Source organism: Myripristis murdjan, chromosome 15 (assembly GCF_902150065.1).
Source record: "Myripristis murdjan chromosome 15, fMyrMur1.1, whole genome shotgun sequence".
Lineage (NCBI taxonomy): Eukaryota > Metazoa > Chordata > Actinopteri > Holocentriformes > Holocentridae > Myripristis > Myripristis murdjan.
The window spans coordinates 12,344,653-12,364,241 of NC_043994.1; the positions used below are offsets into that span (position 1 = coordinate 12,344,653).

The 19,589-nt window shown below is 44.3% G+C and overlaps 1 protein-coding gene and 1 long non-coding RNA gene across 2 annotated transcripts; one reads left to right on the plus strand and one right to left on the minus strand.

Moving 5' to 3' along the window:
- Positions 1-4,637: 4,637 nt before the first annotated feature.
- Positions 4,638-18,385, plus strand: tnfaip3 (tumor necrosis factor, alpha-induced protein 3). The gene is given in 10 exon segments (XM_030070395.1): positions 4,638-5,019; positions 6,398-6,808; positions 11,313-11,456; positions 11,459-11,502; positions 11,926-12,067; positions 12,656-12,826; positions 13,110-13,290; positions 13,591-14,579; positions 14,777-14,982; positions 15,280-18,385. Coding segments are annotated over 9 exon segments (2,460 nt in total). The 5' UTR covers positions 4,638-5,019; positions 6,398-6,501; the 3' UTR covers positions 15,556-18,385.
- Positions 8,526-16,892, minus strand: LOC115372471 (uncharacterized). The gene is made up of 3 exons (XR_003929453.1): positions 16,823-16,892; positions 12,184-12,190; positions 8,526-8,547 (listed from the first exon to the last, which is right to left on the minus strand). It is a non-coding gene; the product is annotated as an uncharacterized LOC115372471 (long non-coding RNA).
- Positions 18,386-19,589: the final 1,204 nt, after the last annotated feature.

A 19,589-nucleotide genomic window follows, 5' to 3' on the forward strand; every position in this document is an offset into this window, starting at 1 on the left:
GAAGGGGGAAGGGAGAGGTAAAGGAGTCAAGCTCTGTAAAAACTACAAAGTTCTAACAGTCTCACATAACCACCTGAAACCTTCTTGTACTCTTGTATATATCGAAACCGACACCATTTCATTTGGAAGTGCGGAGTGATTTGTTTGTGCATGTGAAGAGTTCAGCCCAAGATTTTTTTAGTCGGGTTGGGTAGAAAATCCAGCTGCAGCTTGCATGTGAATGCAGTCCTTGTCAACGTGTTTGTTACAGTATGTGCAGGCGTTGTCACCACACAAACACTCCCACATGCACCCACATCCACACCGAGGAAGTTGATATAGTTGATAAACAACACACAAAGTCACAGATATGAGTCATGCATTATTACGATGCACACACACCCAGTGAGCCCCACCCTGGGATCGGCCAGAGTGAGAATTAAACTTTGTTCGACGTGCTTTGACAGCTCCAGTTTCAGCTCCAAGGAAAGGGTGGAAACGGTAAGTGGGGGTGGGAGGTGACATTCTGTGAGAGGGAAAGAGAAACCAAATGAGACCAAGAGTGAAGGGCTAAAGGACAACAAGAAAACAAAGAAAAGGGGAGAAAGAGAAAGAAAAATAGACATCAAAGAAAGAAACAAAACAGAGGGAATTGAAAGGAAAGGAAAGGCTAAGATAGAGAGCAACTTTATCAACAGAAGGGAGTCTTGTCTTCATGCTGAGGAAACACTGATCTGTCATCTGTTTAATGTTTACCCTATTACACCCTTTAGAGACTTAGATTTTAACATATTGTACTACAATTTCATATATGTATTCTGTATCTGCTGGTTGCAACACTTCATTGAAGCTATGTCATCCTCATTGAGATAAATATTCAAATTCAAGACCTCATTTTTTTTTTTTTTTTTTTTTTTTTTTGGCTGCACCAGTACATCAAATAGAAAATACAAGTCTTGTGCATCATTCCAAATTTGCAGAAGTCAGGCTACTAGCTATTCATTTACAGTCAAAATTTACTGATGTAATGTTTGTGTTCATTGGAGGAAAGATAATGACAAGGCCATCCTGGCACAAATCTCAGTCTTACAGTTTGATGATAACATGTTACATGTTTGAGTGTTGAACACTCAAGTTAAGGTTGCAGCCCAGTCCTGCCTTTATCTGTGTTTCTAAATCAAAGCCACTAGAGGTCAGGCTTGATCAGCAGATGATCATCTCTGACTCTTGCTTGTATCACATTTACAACCCAGTTTGCTTTTTACTCCCCAATGCAACTTGAACATTTTTGAAAGTGCTCATCCAGTATTAGCCCAGAAACAATGTGCAAGACTAAGCAATGAAACAAATCGATATGAAGGTAAAGTCATCACACACCTCTACTCAAAGCTGTGAGAAATGATTTTGGTTTCGATCCACCTTCTAATCTAGGTGCTTTCCACCGAGGAGGAGGGCCAACATTGAGATGTTCCCCTCCACAGTTCTCCCCAGGGTTCTCCCCACTGTTCTGCCACCTCATACCAGGACGGGGCCTCTGGGGTTCAGAGGGAGCAGTCTGGGTTTACAGCTCACTGAGGGACTGGCCAGACTGTCAGAACACAACAGATGTATGACTCTAAAGGACAGAAATGTATAGGCACCTTTTCTGGGTTTTACGGATTAACGTACCTGGATAATCAATTGTTGACTGAATGGATAATATATGATCATATTATAACCAGACGTCACTGCAAATGTCATATGGGGAAGTTGCAACTACCAGTTTAAATTGTGCTGTTCCTTTTTTCTGCAGCCAGGGAGTTTACAGTATGACTTTTTAAAAAATACACAGTATCCAATGTAAGAAGTATAGAGTAGACTGGTAAGGCATTATTTTTGAGCTAGGAAGTATTGTTTTTCTTTATTTGATACTATACTGTAGAGAAACACTGGAAATACTGTGTGTGTGTGTGTGTGTGTGTGTGTGTGTGTGTGTGTGTGTGTGTGTGTGTGTGTGTGTAGCAGCAGAGGGGGGTGCGGGCCATGGCAAAAGTCCCAGGCTAGATTCAAACTCAGATCATCACAAGCTGATGGTAAACACTTGAGCAAGCTGAGCCATGAGGACAGAACAACTTTAGAGTATGTTCTATAAACTTAAATGCAATGTACATGGTTACTGCTGGTGAAGAAAGGGTAGGTTTATATTCATTTCTTCTTGCATTGAGGGTTAGACTCCTCTTTCAACAACTTCCCAAACTCCTTGCCAGCAGCATCTGCCCTCCTAGACTTATCGGTGATTTGCATGATTCAGGAATTCCTTCTCTAAGGACTCTCTAGATCAGGATCAGATGTTGTGTGAAGCTAGCCCAGGCAGGTGATGCATATTCCAGGACACACCTGAGAGAATGCTATTTTATGGTGTATGGCATGATGGCCAGGGTTAAGGCATTTCTTAACAATAACATCAATTTTACTGATCATTTGGGGGAAACTGGATGAGTCACTGATACATTCCAGTACATTCGGTGGAAATATTCCAATATGGAAAATTCCAGTAGTAAATTCTCTTCTCAGCATGTGTTGTGTGCGTCCCATGTAATGTCATAAGAGAGCTGGAAGCCAATCTTCTTAAAGGATTCCGGTTTCCTCTGCCACATGATGATTTGAAACAACAGAGTGCGGCACTGGTCTATTCTGGGGTTTCCTCATGCTGTCTTTTGTTTTCAGCGCTTCAGCCGCCAGGCGGTATTGATCATTCCAAACTGTGACTGAATCCACAGCAGCCTGCATCTGGCTCGGTGAGGATGCTGTGGCAAGTTTGGAAGAGTCAAAAAAAATCATCAGCATATTTACTAGTCTCAACACTGGCAGGCAACAGGGCATCCACAGAGTTCATGTAGAGCACAAAAAGCAGAGGTGACAACAGCCCACCTTAACAGGTTGCCATGGCTTGCCTGGATGTTTGTAGTGTGGCATGAAGGGTTTTGGCCAGTGTGAAAACAGATGTTAAGTTGGTGTGTCAGTATAAGAGTTAGTCCATTTTTTATATTAAAATAGGTTAATAATACCAACTGTGCCACCACAATGGTAGAAAATTTGGAAATTAAGTGACTCATACAACCCAGATTTACTAAGCAAGTTGACTAAGAACACATTCTTATTAACTCATTTAGTCCTGCTGGTCTCACAGGTCTCATTGCTGAAACTTTATTTTTAATTCTAGTATACATCCCAAGGTTTTCAAGGATGCTAAATACGTTCTGCTGAATTACATGGAGATGTGTATAAAAATAATACACAAGACACTTTGTTATTTAATGTTTAATGTAATGGTGCCCCCATAAAACCAGGGCATCTTAGGATTGAATTTTTGACTCAATAAAAGTGTGATAGCTTCAGTGAAGTATTGCCACCAGCAGACACACAAAATGTATGTGCCACTGTGAAACAATATGGGGGGAGTCTTTAAACTTTGAAGCAACGTAAGGGAAAGTTATGGGAAAGTAAGGGTTCAGAGGCTTAACATCAATAGGTTTTGGTAGTATTTTCATAGAGAGAGAAAGTGCACACAGTATTCTTCTTTGGGCATTTTTTTTTGTCTGCATTAGAAAGAAACAGGAAAGACTGGTGGGAGGGGAGGGATATGTGATAAAGGTCACAGGCCAGATTCTAATCTTAGGTGTCCCAGCTGTATGGTTTGTGCCCCAGTCAAGCCACCCCTCCTTTTTGTATATTGCACTCTGATGTTTGGATATGAAATCAGGTTCTTCAAGACTCACCGTTGGCTTTAACACATGATAAACCTCATGTATACCTCCTACAGTGAGATTATGCATTCTGTAATTACAAAATGCATCACTGTGGACATACACACATGGACTAGAAGCAACTATAGACTGGCAGATTCTCATCTCACATACACATACATGCTCACACATGAATCCTTTATCTGGTGCTTCATGCATGTTGCCTAACTTTATCATGCCCATCTGATTTCTCCCTTATCACACTTGCACACACATCATCTCTGGCCTAAATGTGGTGGTTGGAAGAAAATTAGTTCTCAGATGAAACTGTTTATTGTTTCCTTTGGCACACCACAGTACAACAGTTGGTGCACTTTGACACAGTGGTAGCAGCAGCACTGAAGCGATGAAGTGATAATACCACTTGTTAACCACCAGAAACTACCCTAGTGCACAGGTATGATCTGATTAAAAACAGACTAAGACATAGATTCATTCACTTCTATGAAGTGGATGAAGATGCTCTGCTGGGGCAGTATGGAGAGACTGTCCTGTGTTCAAAGCCACAGCATCTGCAAAAATCTGTCCCTTTGAAGTGTCTCAGAACAAGACACTGAATCCCTACCAGCTGCTGGACCTCTGGCTGAGCCCGACCTCTGACCTCCTGAGAATTTCCTCACTGACAATCAATACAGCATCTAATTATCAGTGCAACACCTATAGGCACACATACATAGATAAGCAAATGAATACGAGGTATGAAATACATGCAGCAAGCCAGCCAAAGTCTACTCGAGTTTGTATTTAGCTTTCCTGACTCATTTGCCAAAGCTAGCATGCAATAGGCGGTGACTAGATTCATTCCTGGCGAATGATTTGTTTCTTGGGCTGTATCGTGAAATAGAATATGACGCGACCTGTCTGTCTCCCTCAGTGACGCTCCTTTGTGCACAGTAGGTGGGATATGCTTTTCAGTATTGAGTCAGACAGATAGAGACCCCCTGGTGGCGGGCAGCTGTAACTACCCCAATGACTGTGACAGAGAGGGAAATGGGTGGGTGGAAAGTCCCCGTGTGGAAATCCCCTTCATCCGGGCTTTTCCTCTTTTGCAACATTTAACTAGCTTGGAGGACGTGCATGTACTCTTTTGACAGGCTCGGTAGACTGCGAAGCCACCAAAATAGATCTGATACTGAAGGATAGGAAAGGTTGAATGGCGCCGAGGACCGCTGCGGTGAGGCTGAGTGAAGTGGCTGAGAGAGGACTAGCCTGAGCATCCGGGAGGGCTTTGTTATTACCCCGACATATTACACAGGTAAGACCCTGTCCTCCTTTCAATGTGCCTCTCCATGTGGACGGCATTTCTAATCAGGGGACTAGACACGGTAGGTCCATCACGTTTAGGCCTTGAGTAATGTATTGTCGTTTTTCTGGGGACATGGAGGAAACTGGAAGCCAGCTCACGACAGTGGCTTTGACAGCCATTGTTTACAAAGACGTCACCCTCAAGCGGATAACAGGGCATTTAAACAGCGAAATGTATCGTCGGCGCCGCCACACTGTATCAATATCCAAGGTATAAGACGCGTTTAAACGTTACATTGTTTCAAAGATAGTTGTCATTGGAATTACGTAAGCCTTGGACGTCAGCAAAGTCTCCTGTTATTGTGTTTTTGTGTAGCCAGCCATCCTAAACCGCAGCGTTCACCATTGTGCCACTGTCTGTCTGCCCAAAGTGTGCCAGCGGTGCCAACACGTTAAACTGCGAGTACTGCTTGTTATCAACATGGTCACTGACATCCAGATATCCGTTGCCAGCTGTGTGTGTACAAGTCCCTGTGACTGACTAGCCCTTTAGCATGGCCTAGTCTGTTGTTGCACCTGCTGCTGTTTGACTACTGAAACCAGCTACAGAGGCCACTACAACCGAAGTGTTACGGTCGGTGTTGTTGCTGTGGCTCAAAACAGTATGCACTTACAGAAACAAAAAGCTTAATGCCAGGAAGGATATTATAGAAGTTAGAAAGTCAGCAAAACACAAGGCCTTTTTGCTGACCATCACTTTTTACTTCCTTTAAACTCTGTACTGAGAAGGTGCTGACACTATTTGTGTTTTGGGTCAAACGTTCCCTCAAAACTCCCAGGGTTTGCCAGCCAGACCTTTTATAGTAAAGCGATAAAACTACTCTAATGGTAGTATTAAGACAATGCTCAAAGTAGGCCTACTGTTTTACCATCTAGACAGAGGTGTGGGTGACTGAGTGGGCTTTGCAGCAGGCATTGTGACCTTCCCACAAGCCTCTGCTCTGGTTGGCCTTTAGTTCAGGTCTGGAAACCACCAGTTAATTGTTGGAGGGTTTGAGATCAGTGGGACACTGGAGCGCCCTGCTAGGGGAAAGTCTTAGAATCAAGAGGGGGAAAAACAAGCATACAAAAGATTTCTTCATTTCCTTTAGGTCCTCTGAAATCACCAATGAGATCAGCCTTCACTATGGATCGATTCTGTGTGCCGGGTGGTTTCCAAGACATACTGTTTTGGATGTTGAGTCTCTATTTACTTGGATGGGGAATCTCCATTGAAATTTTCCCACCAATAAAAAGAGGTTTAGATTGTGAGAGGCCAAGAGAAACTCTTCTGCTCTCTTTCACTGTCAAACTCAGTAACATCTCCACTTTATTTTCTACCCATCCAGTTCCACGTTGCCCGGTCGGCGGCGGTCAGTGCCTCCTCCTCCTCCTCTCCTCCTCCTTGTCCCTCTTCCTCCCCACCTTCCATCCATCTGGCCACCTGTCCGCCATGTCGCAGGGCCAGAACTTCCTCCCTAAGTTCCTGTTCGTCTCCAATCTGCTGAAGGCGGTGAAGATCCGCCAGCGCGTGCCCAACGACGTGGTGAAGCCGGCAGCCAGTGGCGGGCTGATGCATCACCTTCGGGGTATGCACCGTTACACACTGGAGATGATCGCCATGAACCACTTCCCCCAGGCGTTCAGGGAAGTTGTGCAGGCTGCTATCCTGGACCGAGCCATGCAGGCCTCCTTGGAGCAGGAGAAGAAGCTCAACTGGTGCCGTGAGGTGAAGAAGATGGTGCCTTTACGCACTAATGGTAAGAGGGCTTTCTTGTTGGAGTGAAAAGAGCTGTGTATATGAAAGACTCTGTGGTACTAAAACTCTCCAGGTAAACCAGTACACATGATGTTCTTTTTGGTGAGTTCAACTCCATGAGGCGGGATGGATGGTGGAGAGGTTTTTGGATATTGTCTCAGTGGGATTGTTTTAGAGGTTTAGATTTGTGGGTCACTAGCTGTGCTTTTCTGACCTGACCAAGAATAATATGTGCTGTTGGGGAGATGTGATTCTGGACAAATTACATATGAAGTTGGATATCTGGAACAACTTGTGAATTTCCTTCGGGATGAATAAAGTATCTTTCTATCTATCTGTCTACTTTAAAAGACTGGTCACAGAACAGAAGAATTGAATATTTGCTCGTGGTTTTCAGAGCCAGTTGCAGTGAGCGTCATTCGGGGTTTGATGTCTTTCTGTACTGTTTCAGTTTTTCTGTGATTGAGGAGCTATTTGTGAGTCAGGACCATCTCGAATGTAAATTCTGAGACAACATTACTCATAAACCAGATTACTGTAAATGACAACAAACAGGGGACACAACTTCTGCTTTCACATACACTCATTTAGCAGCCCCCTTGGTTTTACTGCGCCAAGTCAACCAGTCAGGTTCAGTCAACTCATTGCTAAGTCATGTTTTCTGTTGCGTGGATGTCGTAACGTGGGAACATCCCATGGTAGAGAAACAATCAACCAAGGGCCTATTGACTTATGATCAGAGCAGTGTGCTGGGAAATTCTCTGTCGTCACGCGCAGAACTGTTTATTGTTGATGAGGTATGTCAAGCTCAAGTTCATTTTGAACTTGAACATGGGGTTTGTCCCCACTGGTTGTGTGTGTGTGTAGTGCTCCTCCGACCTTCTGCACTAGGGCACTGTGTGTGTGTGTGTGTGTGTGTGTGTGTGTGTGTGTGTGTGTGTGTGTGTGTAAAATAAAGAGAGAATGTCATTGGGCCATCACATGTCTTCCCACCTTTCTGATTGTCTGTATGTTTATCCTTCTATGTCTGACATCTTTGTAATTGTAGTTGCTACTATCATCATTATGATTTAGCCTCAGCTCATCAAAGATTAGGGCCTAGTGCTTTCAAGCCTTACTGTCATCTTATTGTCAGTCCATTTACCGTATTTGAACACATCTGTATACCTGACATAAGTGTCTATTTTTAGATTAGGGGAAAAAAAGTACTTTGAAGGGAAACATCAGCCATAGCATTAACCACAGGAGTAGGAAGCTGAACTCAAAGTATGACTTTCCAGAGGAAACAGTTCCTTTCGCAGAAGAACCGATACAGTAACATTTGACGATGAGACATTGATAAATCCTGTAGGTCTAACCTCAGAATTTACTTTTAACAATTACTGGATGAATGAGACATGCGCTTGATGTTGTGAGTTATATCCTTACTTTGATTGTGAAATAGTGAAACCCCCCTGAAGTGATGACCAATACACACACCTGGTTCCTCTTCAGAAACACCCCAAAGTCCTGGCTTCAGCTGCCAGTAACCTGTATGGAATTTCCTGGTTTGCAGTGATGATGTCATAAAGATGAGACTGAATTTAGAGTGGAGTGTCTAGAACTCTGAAGGACCCAGACGTGACTTTGAGCAGAGGACGGACAACACACAAACACACACGCGTGCGTGCATACACACACACGAAGGACTGACTGACTGCTGCTGAGTCACTGGAGCTCACACAGACACACACACACACACTGAGAGCGAAAGAAAGTGAGCAAGCAGAAGTGTGTAGATGACACCAGTCACCAGTCACAACAGGCCATATTAATCAAGCATCTCACAGTAGGAATACTGATTTAAGATCACTGCCCTAGCCCCCTTGAGCAGGGATTTTCACACTTTGTCACAGGGGACCTAGATCTTCCAGTTGCTCAAAACCAGTTTCTCTAGTTATTATGTAGATGAATTTGGGAAATTTTGCCCTGTTCTGCACTGATGGTGGGCCCATTTCGGTGTTCCCACCACCCACTATTATTCCCAGGCCAGACTTAGAAAACAAGGGTCCTTACCATCATGAAAACCTAAACTGCTGTTTTTTCCCCTCCCAGACGCTTGACAAATAATGGGCCAGTGTCAGTTTTCCTGAGCCTTGCAACTCTTCCATCCCCTAAAGAAGTCTGTTATCAAATTGTGTGTGCCGTGTGCCCTGACTGTCCCAAATACAACCATGGGTATTTCCCAAACAGCATCCCATGTCTGTCATGTGTCCCCAACAAGCAGGAATTGTTTAGCTTCAATACACTGACTCTGCACAGTAGCAGAGAAGACACTCACACTCACACACCTCCATAGAGTTCTGCCCTGCAAAGCACATAGTCAGGGTGAGACAGTGTCAACACATGCATGCTGATTGCTTGAATATACTTTTATTTAATTTTATTTTTTAAATAACCTCATGCAGACTCAGAAGTGAGGAGTGACAAATCAGTTAGGTTATTGGTTAACGTGACTGGTGTTTTATGTCAGGAAGTGGGTATAATATGCTACACTCAGATATGCAAATTAAGTGCATGAATGAGGTATATTCTGGGAGCATTTTCCCCTATTAGATGGCTTATCATTATCTGCAGGATGTGATATTTAAACATTGAGGTGTAATGTTTTATTTTTAATCCAGATCATTGCCGTGGGCTTCATTCACAACTGCCTCACCATACAGCTTGCTGACACAAAGAAAAATAGAGGATGATGCGTGTCACAAGACTAGAGCCCCATTTGAAACCACAACATTGCAAGTGCAGAGTATGCGTCACCTTGACGGTAACTAGGCGTACATTAAGCTTGGCCCTATACTGTTGTGCGATCAGGAAGTGTCCCAGGTTACAACAGACAAAGTGTCTATATTTAGACTGATGGGACCAGCAGGCAGCCTTTCATGCCTGGTAGTCAGACAGCTCCATTTGGAGCCAAAAGTCTCAACAACTGGGTGGATTTTAAATAAGTGTGTGCGAGTCTGTTTGCGCATGTGCAACTGACTGTATATGTGTGTTTGTGGTTATTATTGTGTGTCTACTTGTGTATGTATCTCTGTTGAGTATGGTACTGTCGAGGATGCTTTGTCTCAATGGAGAGCCTTGCATTTTACATTTTCAGTGCATTTCTTCAAAATGATACAACAGTACCCAAATGGAAAAAAATCTAGCCAATCTGAGAGTTAGAGGCGGATGTTTTTTCTCTAGGCACAGTGGAACGTTCCTTCAGCTGATAGAAAACAGTCATCTCTCACTACGGGATAATGTGATCTGGAGATGTCGCAGCACAAAAGGGCCTATCACACAGCACTTAGCACAGGGCTATCATCAAATCAGAACCATTTGTACAGTAGCTACAGGCTAAGGTTTCCTTAGTGCTGATCTAAATAACATTTCTGGCCCATAGGTTGTATTGTGTGGGTGTTAAGTATGAGTGAAATAGTGTGCAGTGTGAGCTTTAGTTACGTCAACATTTGGGCACAGAGGGCAGACGCTAGGATGATGACAACTGAATTATTGAACTTCTGCATTTTAGTATACATACGTTTTTCTGTGTGTATCTGTGTGTGTAAATATTTTTCCAGCGCTCGTTAATCAAAACCTTTCAGTGGCTGTTGATGGCACTTGTCAAAGAGACAACATTCCATCCTATCCAATCTCCGCCCCTGTGGAAAGTCCGGGGCCAGTGGAATAGCATTGATGAGTTGGGATCATGGGAGGGAACATACTCATATACACACACATGCTCATACACAAAAGACAGAAGTTACAGCAGGGAAATTCCTATGTGTTTAGTGTGGCAAAAGGGTATTTCAGAGCAACACACTTCCCGCAAACACAGACTCCTGTTTCACAATGAGAAAAAGGCCCAGCGCTGCAGAAGGAGACTAAATAAAATTCCAGGCTTTTTAAGTTGCCAGACAGACAGCTACTCATCTCCATCCCTCACACACACTCACGTATGAACCCCTGCATTTTGGGGAAAAAAAAAAAAAAAAAATCTTTCTGTGTCTTAGGTTGCTCCATTAGTTTTCTGTGATGTGAAAGGAGACAGCTCATTTTTTGAGGTTTGCAGAGTAGATCGAGAAATAAAATTATCCTATTCTGTGTTTTCGAAATGCATCTCAGGTAGATTGAAGGCCGTCTTTGTCAGTCTACCACTCTCTGTAGTGTGTGTGGTATCAGAGATGTGAGGGTCATAGATAATAGTCTAGACACCAGATAGTCTACCTGACCACAGCCCAACAGCCTGGAAATCCCAGACTCCCGGTTACACTTGTGTGTGTGTGCACATGTTTGCGTGTGGATTTCTGTGTGTACGTGCATACTGCATTTGTGTATGCCTGCTCGAATCTCTTTCTATGCAGGCACCCTGCACACAGTGTTTCAGAAGATTATATGCAGTAGTACATTTGTCCCATGTTCAAAATCAGCTACCCTTGGTGGTAATATTGTGTGTGTTATCTTGCCTCTGTGTGTGTCTATAGGAGATGGGAACTGCTTGCTCCACGCGGCCTCCCAGTACATGCTGGGGGTTCAGGACACTGACCTGGTGCTGAGGAAAGCCCTCCACAGCGTTTTGAAGGAGACAGACACTGGCAGCTTCAGAGCTCGCTTTCAGGCAGAGCTACTCAGTCCCAGGAGTTCACCCAGACCGGACTCCGATACACCACCATGGTACAAAAGATTAGGGATTAGCCAAAAGGCCTACTGTAGTTGGCTGAAGGTCTTGTCTACATTTAGCCTTCTCCAATAACTTGCAGCCATAGTGGGCTTGTAACCAAAAAGGTCATAAAATGTGGGTTGAGGAGTGAATGAATGACACTCTCCCTCCCTAAATACCCTCGGCTGATGTGCCCTTAAACAAGGCACTTAACCCCCATCTGCTCCAGTGGAGCTGCTCAGTGACCAGGAGTACAGGCTGTGGTTGTACTGAGCAGCTCCCAGGTGTGAATGTGTGGAACTGTGTGAATGTGTAGCAGGTTGCTGCTGAAAAAGAGCATACATGCTCAGTGTATTATCCTGGGTAAACAAAGGTTTAAAAAAAGAGAGAAGAAAAGAAAGATTTTCTGTTAAGTTTGTGTCTGTTTGTTGTTCCAGAACTGGGAAGAGGAGTGGGAAAAGATAGTAAAGATGGCGTCTCCTGTCTCTAGTAGCAACGGCCTCCAGTTTGACTCTCTGGAGGACATTCACATCTTCATCCTCTCCAACATCCTGCGGAGACCCATCATCGTTATTGCCGGTACTCATTTTTCATCAGCTCAAAGTAGATGTATTGATCCTTTTTGCATTAAAGGCTCATTTGTTTTCTATCAACATATCAACTTTTGTCAGTATGCAGAGTGTTTTCCCTCCAACCACACACCTCAGCTTTCAGTTGTGTTGGTTATTTTTAAGTATTTGTCATGTCTAATTTTACTGCATCACCTCACATCCATTGTGGTGAGTGGGTGTACGATATATATTGAATGATAGATGAGTTTTACTTTTTTGTTTTTTGATATCGTTCAAATACATGTAGTGAAACAACCATACATTGAAGATTTAAATGGGTGCCAGACATCTTAAAAAGTATCTTTATACCATGCACTTGCTAAGAGTTTAATTTAAGTTTTGAATTCATACTCTTAACTGATAAACGGTTTGCAAGTATTTTTAGCATGTCTCACTAAATCATTAGTTACTACTAAAAGCTAAAAGGACAAATATTCTATAATGTTCTGACATATAAAACTAAAATTCAAATGCCAGCCTATGCCCTTAAATTGAACTTGAGTTGATTTTTGGTTTAATCATTACTAATTCATTTCAGTGACTGCTCTTTTAACAGACCAGGTGGTGAGGAGTATGAAATCTGGCTCCTCCTTCTCTCCTCTGAATGTGGGTGGGATCTACCTGCCACTACACTGGCCGCCCACTGAGTGCTACAAATACCCCATTGTGCTAGGTTATGATTCTCAGCACTTTGCCCCCCTCATCACCATCAAGGACAGCGGGCCAGGTAGGAAAAACTGACAGACTGCTGCTACGTTGAAAACATGGCAAGGGAACCACACATATAAGCGAAGAGAAAGACTGACCAACTTGCATTGTGTAACTGATTAATTAGCATCAGAAAAAGAGGGAAGTTCTTTGTGAGAGATGCATAATACAAAACTACTGTCCTAAGATTATACGAATTATTAGAGTAAATGTATCATAATAACTTAACAATTAAAAGCATTGCTAGATTTATTTATTTAGTTTTTATATGTAACATTTCTGACTTGGGCTGCATTTCTCAGAAATCCGAGCAGTACCACTGATCAACCCTGGCCGGGGCGGCTTTGAGGAACTGAAGGTTCACTTTCTAATGGAGAAGGAACAGCAGCAAAAAGACAGGCTTCTGAAAGACTACCTGCTACTGATAGAGATCCCAGTCATAGGCCTGGGCTATGACGCCACACGCATCATCAACGCTGCACGGTACCCACATACCTTAAGCCATATTCCGTGCATGTATAGTGGACTGAATGGAAGACTGAAAACACTAAAGACTGATATCTCAGTCATAGGTCTTGGCTACAATGCCACATGCACTAGTTGCGTAATGTGACCCAGGAATGAATGATAGTAGACTTATTTTTAGGTTCATCATCACAGATTTTTGCAAAAAGTACATTAGATTTGATTTGGGTAAACTGGACTTGATTTGGTTTAACTGAAATTGTAAAATCACAAAAATACAGTCATGTAAAGATGTTTGATGTGTGACTCTGTCCTAAGGCTGGATGAGGGCAACCTCCCTGAAGACATGAACCTGATGGAGGACTATCTGCAGCTGGTCAACCATGAGTACCAGCGCTGGCAAGAGGACAAGGAACAGGCGTGGGCCGCCCAGCCCCAGCGTCCGCCACCCTTCTCTGTCTCCCAGCTCTCCCTTATTGAGATCCGCTGTGCCACTCCACGCTGCACCTTCTATGTCTCTGTGGACACGCAGCCCCACTGCCACGAGTGCTTTGAGAAGAGACAGGCCACAACTGGGGGAGGAGCAAGAATAGAAGGGGTGGTTCAGACGAAAGGAGGAGGGGTGCAAAGTGCGGTCGGGGGAACAGAGACTGAGGTGAGTTCCAGGGGAGTCCGAAGCAGCAGCCCTCCTTCCTCCTCGTCTGGGAGGGGGGCGGTGTTATCCAGTCCCCGCTCTGCCCCACCCACCGCTCCCAGCCTCAGTCTGTACAGTGAGACTCACGCCATGAAGTGCAAGACGCCCGGCTGCCTCTTCACCCTTAGTGTTGAGCATGACGGACTTTGCGAGCGCTGCTTCAACTCCAGGCAGACCCACGGACCCCCTGGAGCCGGGACGGCTGCCACAGGACTCCCAGGCCCCAACGGGGGGCCCATAGTCCCTCATCCTGCCCAGGGCCCCGGCTGGGCCCAGTGGGGGGGCCATGAGGCAGAGACAGAGCGCTGCAGCATGTGCAGACAGGAGGTATTCAGAATATTCAATGGCCTGTGTCCCCCCTGCATGCAAAGACAGCAGGCTCCAGAGAGGGGCGAGCCACAGCAGAGCAACCCTAGGACTGAGGCCTCTTCATCGGCCTGGAGCCAGGCCAGGGATGCCGAGCGGCCGTGCCTCACGTTAACTTCAGGACACCCCTCAGCCTGGCAAGCTCCACTGGCACGGCCTTGTAAAAGATCTGGGTGCCAGTTCTTTGGAACACCAGAGAAGTTGGGTTTCTGCACTATTTGCTACGTTGACTATCAGACCAACCACCGTAAGTCCTGAAATTAAACTTGAACACTTAAGTGTCTTATGCTAGACGATTATTCAGGCGTAGAAGTTGTCTTGGATGCTAGAAGTAATGTCATTTCTCTGCTGATATTTTTTTGGGCTAATTTGTTTTGCTTCTCAGAAATTGTCAGTTGTATCAGCTTACCCTGGACTTATTTTATTTTTTTGTGCCTGTTCCAGACTTGACTCCTCCCCCAGCTCCAGTCCAGAGCCGACATGGTTCAGAGGCGGGCTACCAGAACCCCTCACGGTGTCGGGGGCCTGGCTGTGGTGCAGTTGGTAAGGCGATGCTGGAGGGCTACTGCAACAAGTGCTACGTCAAAGAGCAAAGTGCACGGCTCAACCAAGCAGCACATCGCACACCACACTCCCCTCCTCTGGTTATGGTATGTGTCTGCCATACCTTCTTACCTCTTTCTCCCATCACTTTGCTTCCATTCAATAACGTATTCTTTTTTCTTCTGCCTTTGTTTCTGTCTTTTTTTTGTCTCATTCTGTGTAGGCTATCATCTCTCACTTTATCTTACTGGTCTATAGTCCTCTGTCCTCTGCGGTTATTTTCTGTCTCGTTATAAAAGAGGTGATCTGCATTAAGATTTCTTTGTTCTATAAACTTACAGTTGACCCGTCGGTCTCTGACTCTTCCTTCTTGCTCTCTTCTCCGTCTGTTTCGCTGTAAAAAGCGGGACCGAGCAGCCAAACCCAGATCATCCCAGCAGTCCCAGACCCAGACCCAGTGCCGGCGAAGTGGCTGCAGCAATGTGTCCCCGGGTTGCACGGACCTGTGCCCAGAGTGCCACACACGCGGCCAGGGCAGGGAGGGGGGCAGGAGGGCGCAGGCGCCCAAAGAAAAGTCCAAGCAGCGGTGCCGGACGCAGGGCTGTGACCACTACGCCAACCAAGAGAAACAGGGCTACTGCAACGAGTGCGACCACTTCAAACAGATCTACCGTGGCTGACCACGTACACACCCATGCACGCAACAACGATGATGACACATCGCTAGCACGCTAGAGCCGCTGGCCCGCTCCGGGCGCCCCATGCCAGTCAATGCACCTCTGATACTAACTAACCAACTAACTAACTAGCTAGTGACTAACTAGTAACCTTATGGCCTGAAAATCTTAACCCCCCCATGTAGAATGTGAAGAGAGAGTGTGTGTACGGGGGGGGAGTGAGTGTGTGTGTGTTCGCAGTTAGACATGGCCTCCAGAATACCTCTTTGTGCAATTACTATCATCTGATCTGGCGTGTACAGTTACACGGTGAGAGGTTTGGCTACATGTCAGAGCAACTGACTTAACTCTTGTGTACAATATGTATTTAGAGGTACGTTGTGAATCGTGCCGGACAAAATGATTGTATATTGACATAACGAAAAGCATCTGACATTGCTTTCTAGACCACAGCCAAGGATTCTATACCCCCTGTCTGTCTGTCTTACCCATCTGTCTATCTGTCTGCCTGTCTGTCTAGCATTTGTTCTGTAGATTGAGAGGTACAGTAGCTGGGGATGCCTAGAAACAAACTGAAGGACCTAAGTGGTTAGCAGAAGTGAGCCAAACGGGGCTGAATAAAGCCAAAGCCAACAAGCGTGGTTACAAATCTTAGGCAAATGCATCCTTTCAACTTGATACATTTGCTTAAGTCTGCCTGGACTGGAGAGGGAATTGGATGCAGCTGATTTCTTTGAACCATGCAAGCATTATCAGTCAAAGAGAAGTAATTGAATGAAAACATATTCACCATTGTTTGGCTCAGTCATTCATTTGCTTTCAAAGTAGAGGTTTTGCCAACAGCGCTCATGAAAACAATATCAAATCATTAAGAATGAATTCTCAGCCATCAGTCAATGACCTCAAGCATCAACCCGGCCCTCTTGATCACCAGAGGTGATCAGCTGATACAGAGTTAACATTCTGAATGTAGTGATATGGAAGTGAAAGCAGAGTCTGTGTCTAAGAACAGTGCAAGGCAGACAGGGCGGGCCCCTGCTAGTTTTGGTGCTACATGTACAGAAACACAGGCCTCTTCATTGTAGCCGACATGCTGGCGGTGTGAGCCGGCACAAGGCAGAGAACACAGTAGAGATAGCAGTCATTCTCTTTCTATTTCCCTTCCCCCTCCTCCTCCTCTTCCTCTTATTTCTCCTGTCCTCACCTACAACAGATCTGTTGCCTTGGTCGTTGTTTTCCTGTTTACTGTTGACTACTTTAGCACCTAGACACACACACACACACACACACACACATCCCATAGCTCCACTCCTGTCAAGAGGGGATTACCAACCACAGAGTAAAATAATGACCGGTGAAATCTTGATGGGGCACACTTAACCACTTCACATACAGACACACATGCACTTGTACACATACAAATACCAATACACACACTCACACATACACTTCTGTAAGATTGTAAGCATCCCACCCCAGCCCGAGGTGATGTGAAGGTAAACAAACTCACAGAGGAATGCACTCCTCCTCCTGCTCCACCCCTCTGTATGTGCCAAGGTGACAATTTCAAATGTTCAGACAGCAATCCCATTGCCTGCTCTGGCCAATCTTGTTTTTCTGAATGTGTTTTCGTGCTGTTGCTTACAGCACGGTATTGGGGCTGATCCTCGATAAGTTTTGCCTTTAAGTAGTGATTGAAATTTTAATGGACCCAAGGGGCCTGATCAGTGATACTGGATCAGCGCTCCCACTTATAAGATGCTTTGTGAATATGGATCTTGGTCCATATTATAGGACCTTCCAACTTGATGCCTCATCTCCAACACAAACACACATACAAACGCGACGCACGCACATGAGTATGAGAGATGTGAAACTGACATTCCTGATTTGTTTTATCTTTGTTTTTGTTTTTGTTTTTTTCAAATTTTAAAGTATTTGAATATTTTTGGTTTTGTTTCTGCCAAAACATAAATGTGCCATCACCCACCAAACAGTTGTTGTTACCTCCTTAAAAACGGCCAGCCTGGACCATTCTAATGAACTAACTACTGTGCCATAGATAGACATCTAGTGTTTATATGATGTATAACTATAGACCCGGGCTCATCGAGCTTTCTTGCTAAAAGCCCTCAAATGGCTACAATTTGGCTAAAATTCTAATTTATCTGAATATCTGTTTATCTGTAGAGATGCACTGAAGCATAAATACATGGGAAAATGAATCCAATTGAACTGTTTAATTTCCTTCCTTCTCACCATCTCCGCTGACTGAGAGCCACTGCTGTAGGCTGATTTCTATCTGTGGCTCTAGTTAGAAATGCGTAGTCAAACAGGCTCTCGGTCTGCCTTTTCATTCAAATGTATCTAGAGTTGTTGGGCCAGCCCAAGCATCGACGGCCTATACGTAGATCTCTGTGTGCTTTAATCACCTCTATACAAACCTTAATCAATTAAAGGCCAATTAGTGGTCAGCTCATGAAGACCCCTTAACGAGGTTTCGGGGGCTCTGACTGAGCAGATTAGGATGGGATCCCAGAGTTGCACATGACTTGTCTAAGCTGCTGAGGCATTTAGGAATGGTACTCCGACTCGCTTAGGGACATTCCAATAGCAGAAAGAGCATCCGCATAAGAGCAGAAGGTGTAACAAAACATGCAAACGGTGTGGAAGTTTCTTTGTGTGACCTTTCGACAATAGGGTATTGTATGAAAAAAAGCCTTGTTTTATTTGTTAAGTATTTATTCATATCAAGATATTATCTGTATTGTGTGATTCAATAATTATTTATATGTTGTCCTGAAATGAATTATTTTTATTAAGAAATCTGAAATTTGTCCATTGTGGTTCTTGTTTCTGTAGTTACTCTGTGTGCGTGTGTGTGTGTGTGTGTGTGTGTGTGTGTGTGCGTGCGTGCGTGTGTGTGTGTGTGTGTGTGTGTGTGTGTGTGTGTGTGTGTGTATGTATGTATGTCTGCCACCAATGAATATGTGTATGAGACACATTCACATATGCTTGTGTGTACCCTCTGAGATTTCAACATTGCACTCTTATTACAACATTGCCTCGCTCAGCCATGCTATGTATTGCCTAATACTGGCTCTGCTGAAAGGCAGTTAGTTGCTCACTATAGGAACAGGGGCTCGCTCCATTGTAGAAAGTACAGTGGGTGCAAATATAACATCACTGAGGCCTGGTTAGATGTATTTGTGCACTAATTAACATGCGCCATATACTAATGATCCAGCACATCGTTTTTGAGATGATTTTCCCCTCTCTGTTGCTCTTCTGTCCTTTTCTCTTTTTTTAAACAAGAAACTTCAGATCATGAGGTATTTCTCAGGTGCTTCTTTGCTCCTACTCTTTCAAGCAATATGTCAAGTCACGGTGCTTGAAAAATAGATGGCAATCCCCGCCCTCACACACTCACAGATTTCACTGAGGAAGAGTGGATCATGCAGTGGGAGGGGGGAGTTTGGAGAGGGGACGTGGCTGTGAGGGGTGGGGGATTGGTTTTAATTATGTATGGTACGGTAGGGCAGAGGTGACATTTAGCAAGTGTGGGAGAGGTGCAGGGTTTTATGTGTGTGCTCCCATCGACCACAGTCAGACTGGTGTGGTTTCCTGGAAATACCCGAGTGCTCAAACTCTCCCTTGTTCAACTGTTCATTTGCAGATGGTGCCTTTTCATCTGACGTGAATATTTCACTGATGCGGTGCAATGCATCATTCTTGTCCTGTTTCCATAAAAAAAAAATAATAAATAAAAAATAAAAGATCCTGTGAGGCAGGCATACTAGCGACAGATAAAGTCCAAAGTGTGACATGCACACTAAAAGTTGCGTGTTTTCATTACAGTCAGAACACTTCCCCCTGTAATTTATCCGTGAACACAAAGACAGATTATTTAAACTGATTTAATACTCAGCAGAATAAAATTACACCAAATACTGTGCATTAAAATTAAAGATACAGGATGTCCCACACGATCACCTGTTAGTACACATCCCACATACTGTCAAAGCAGTGTGTGGGAT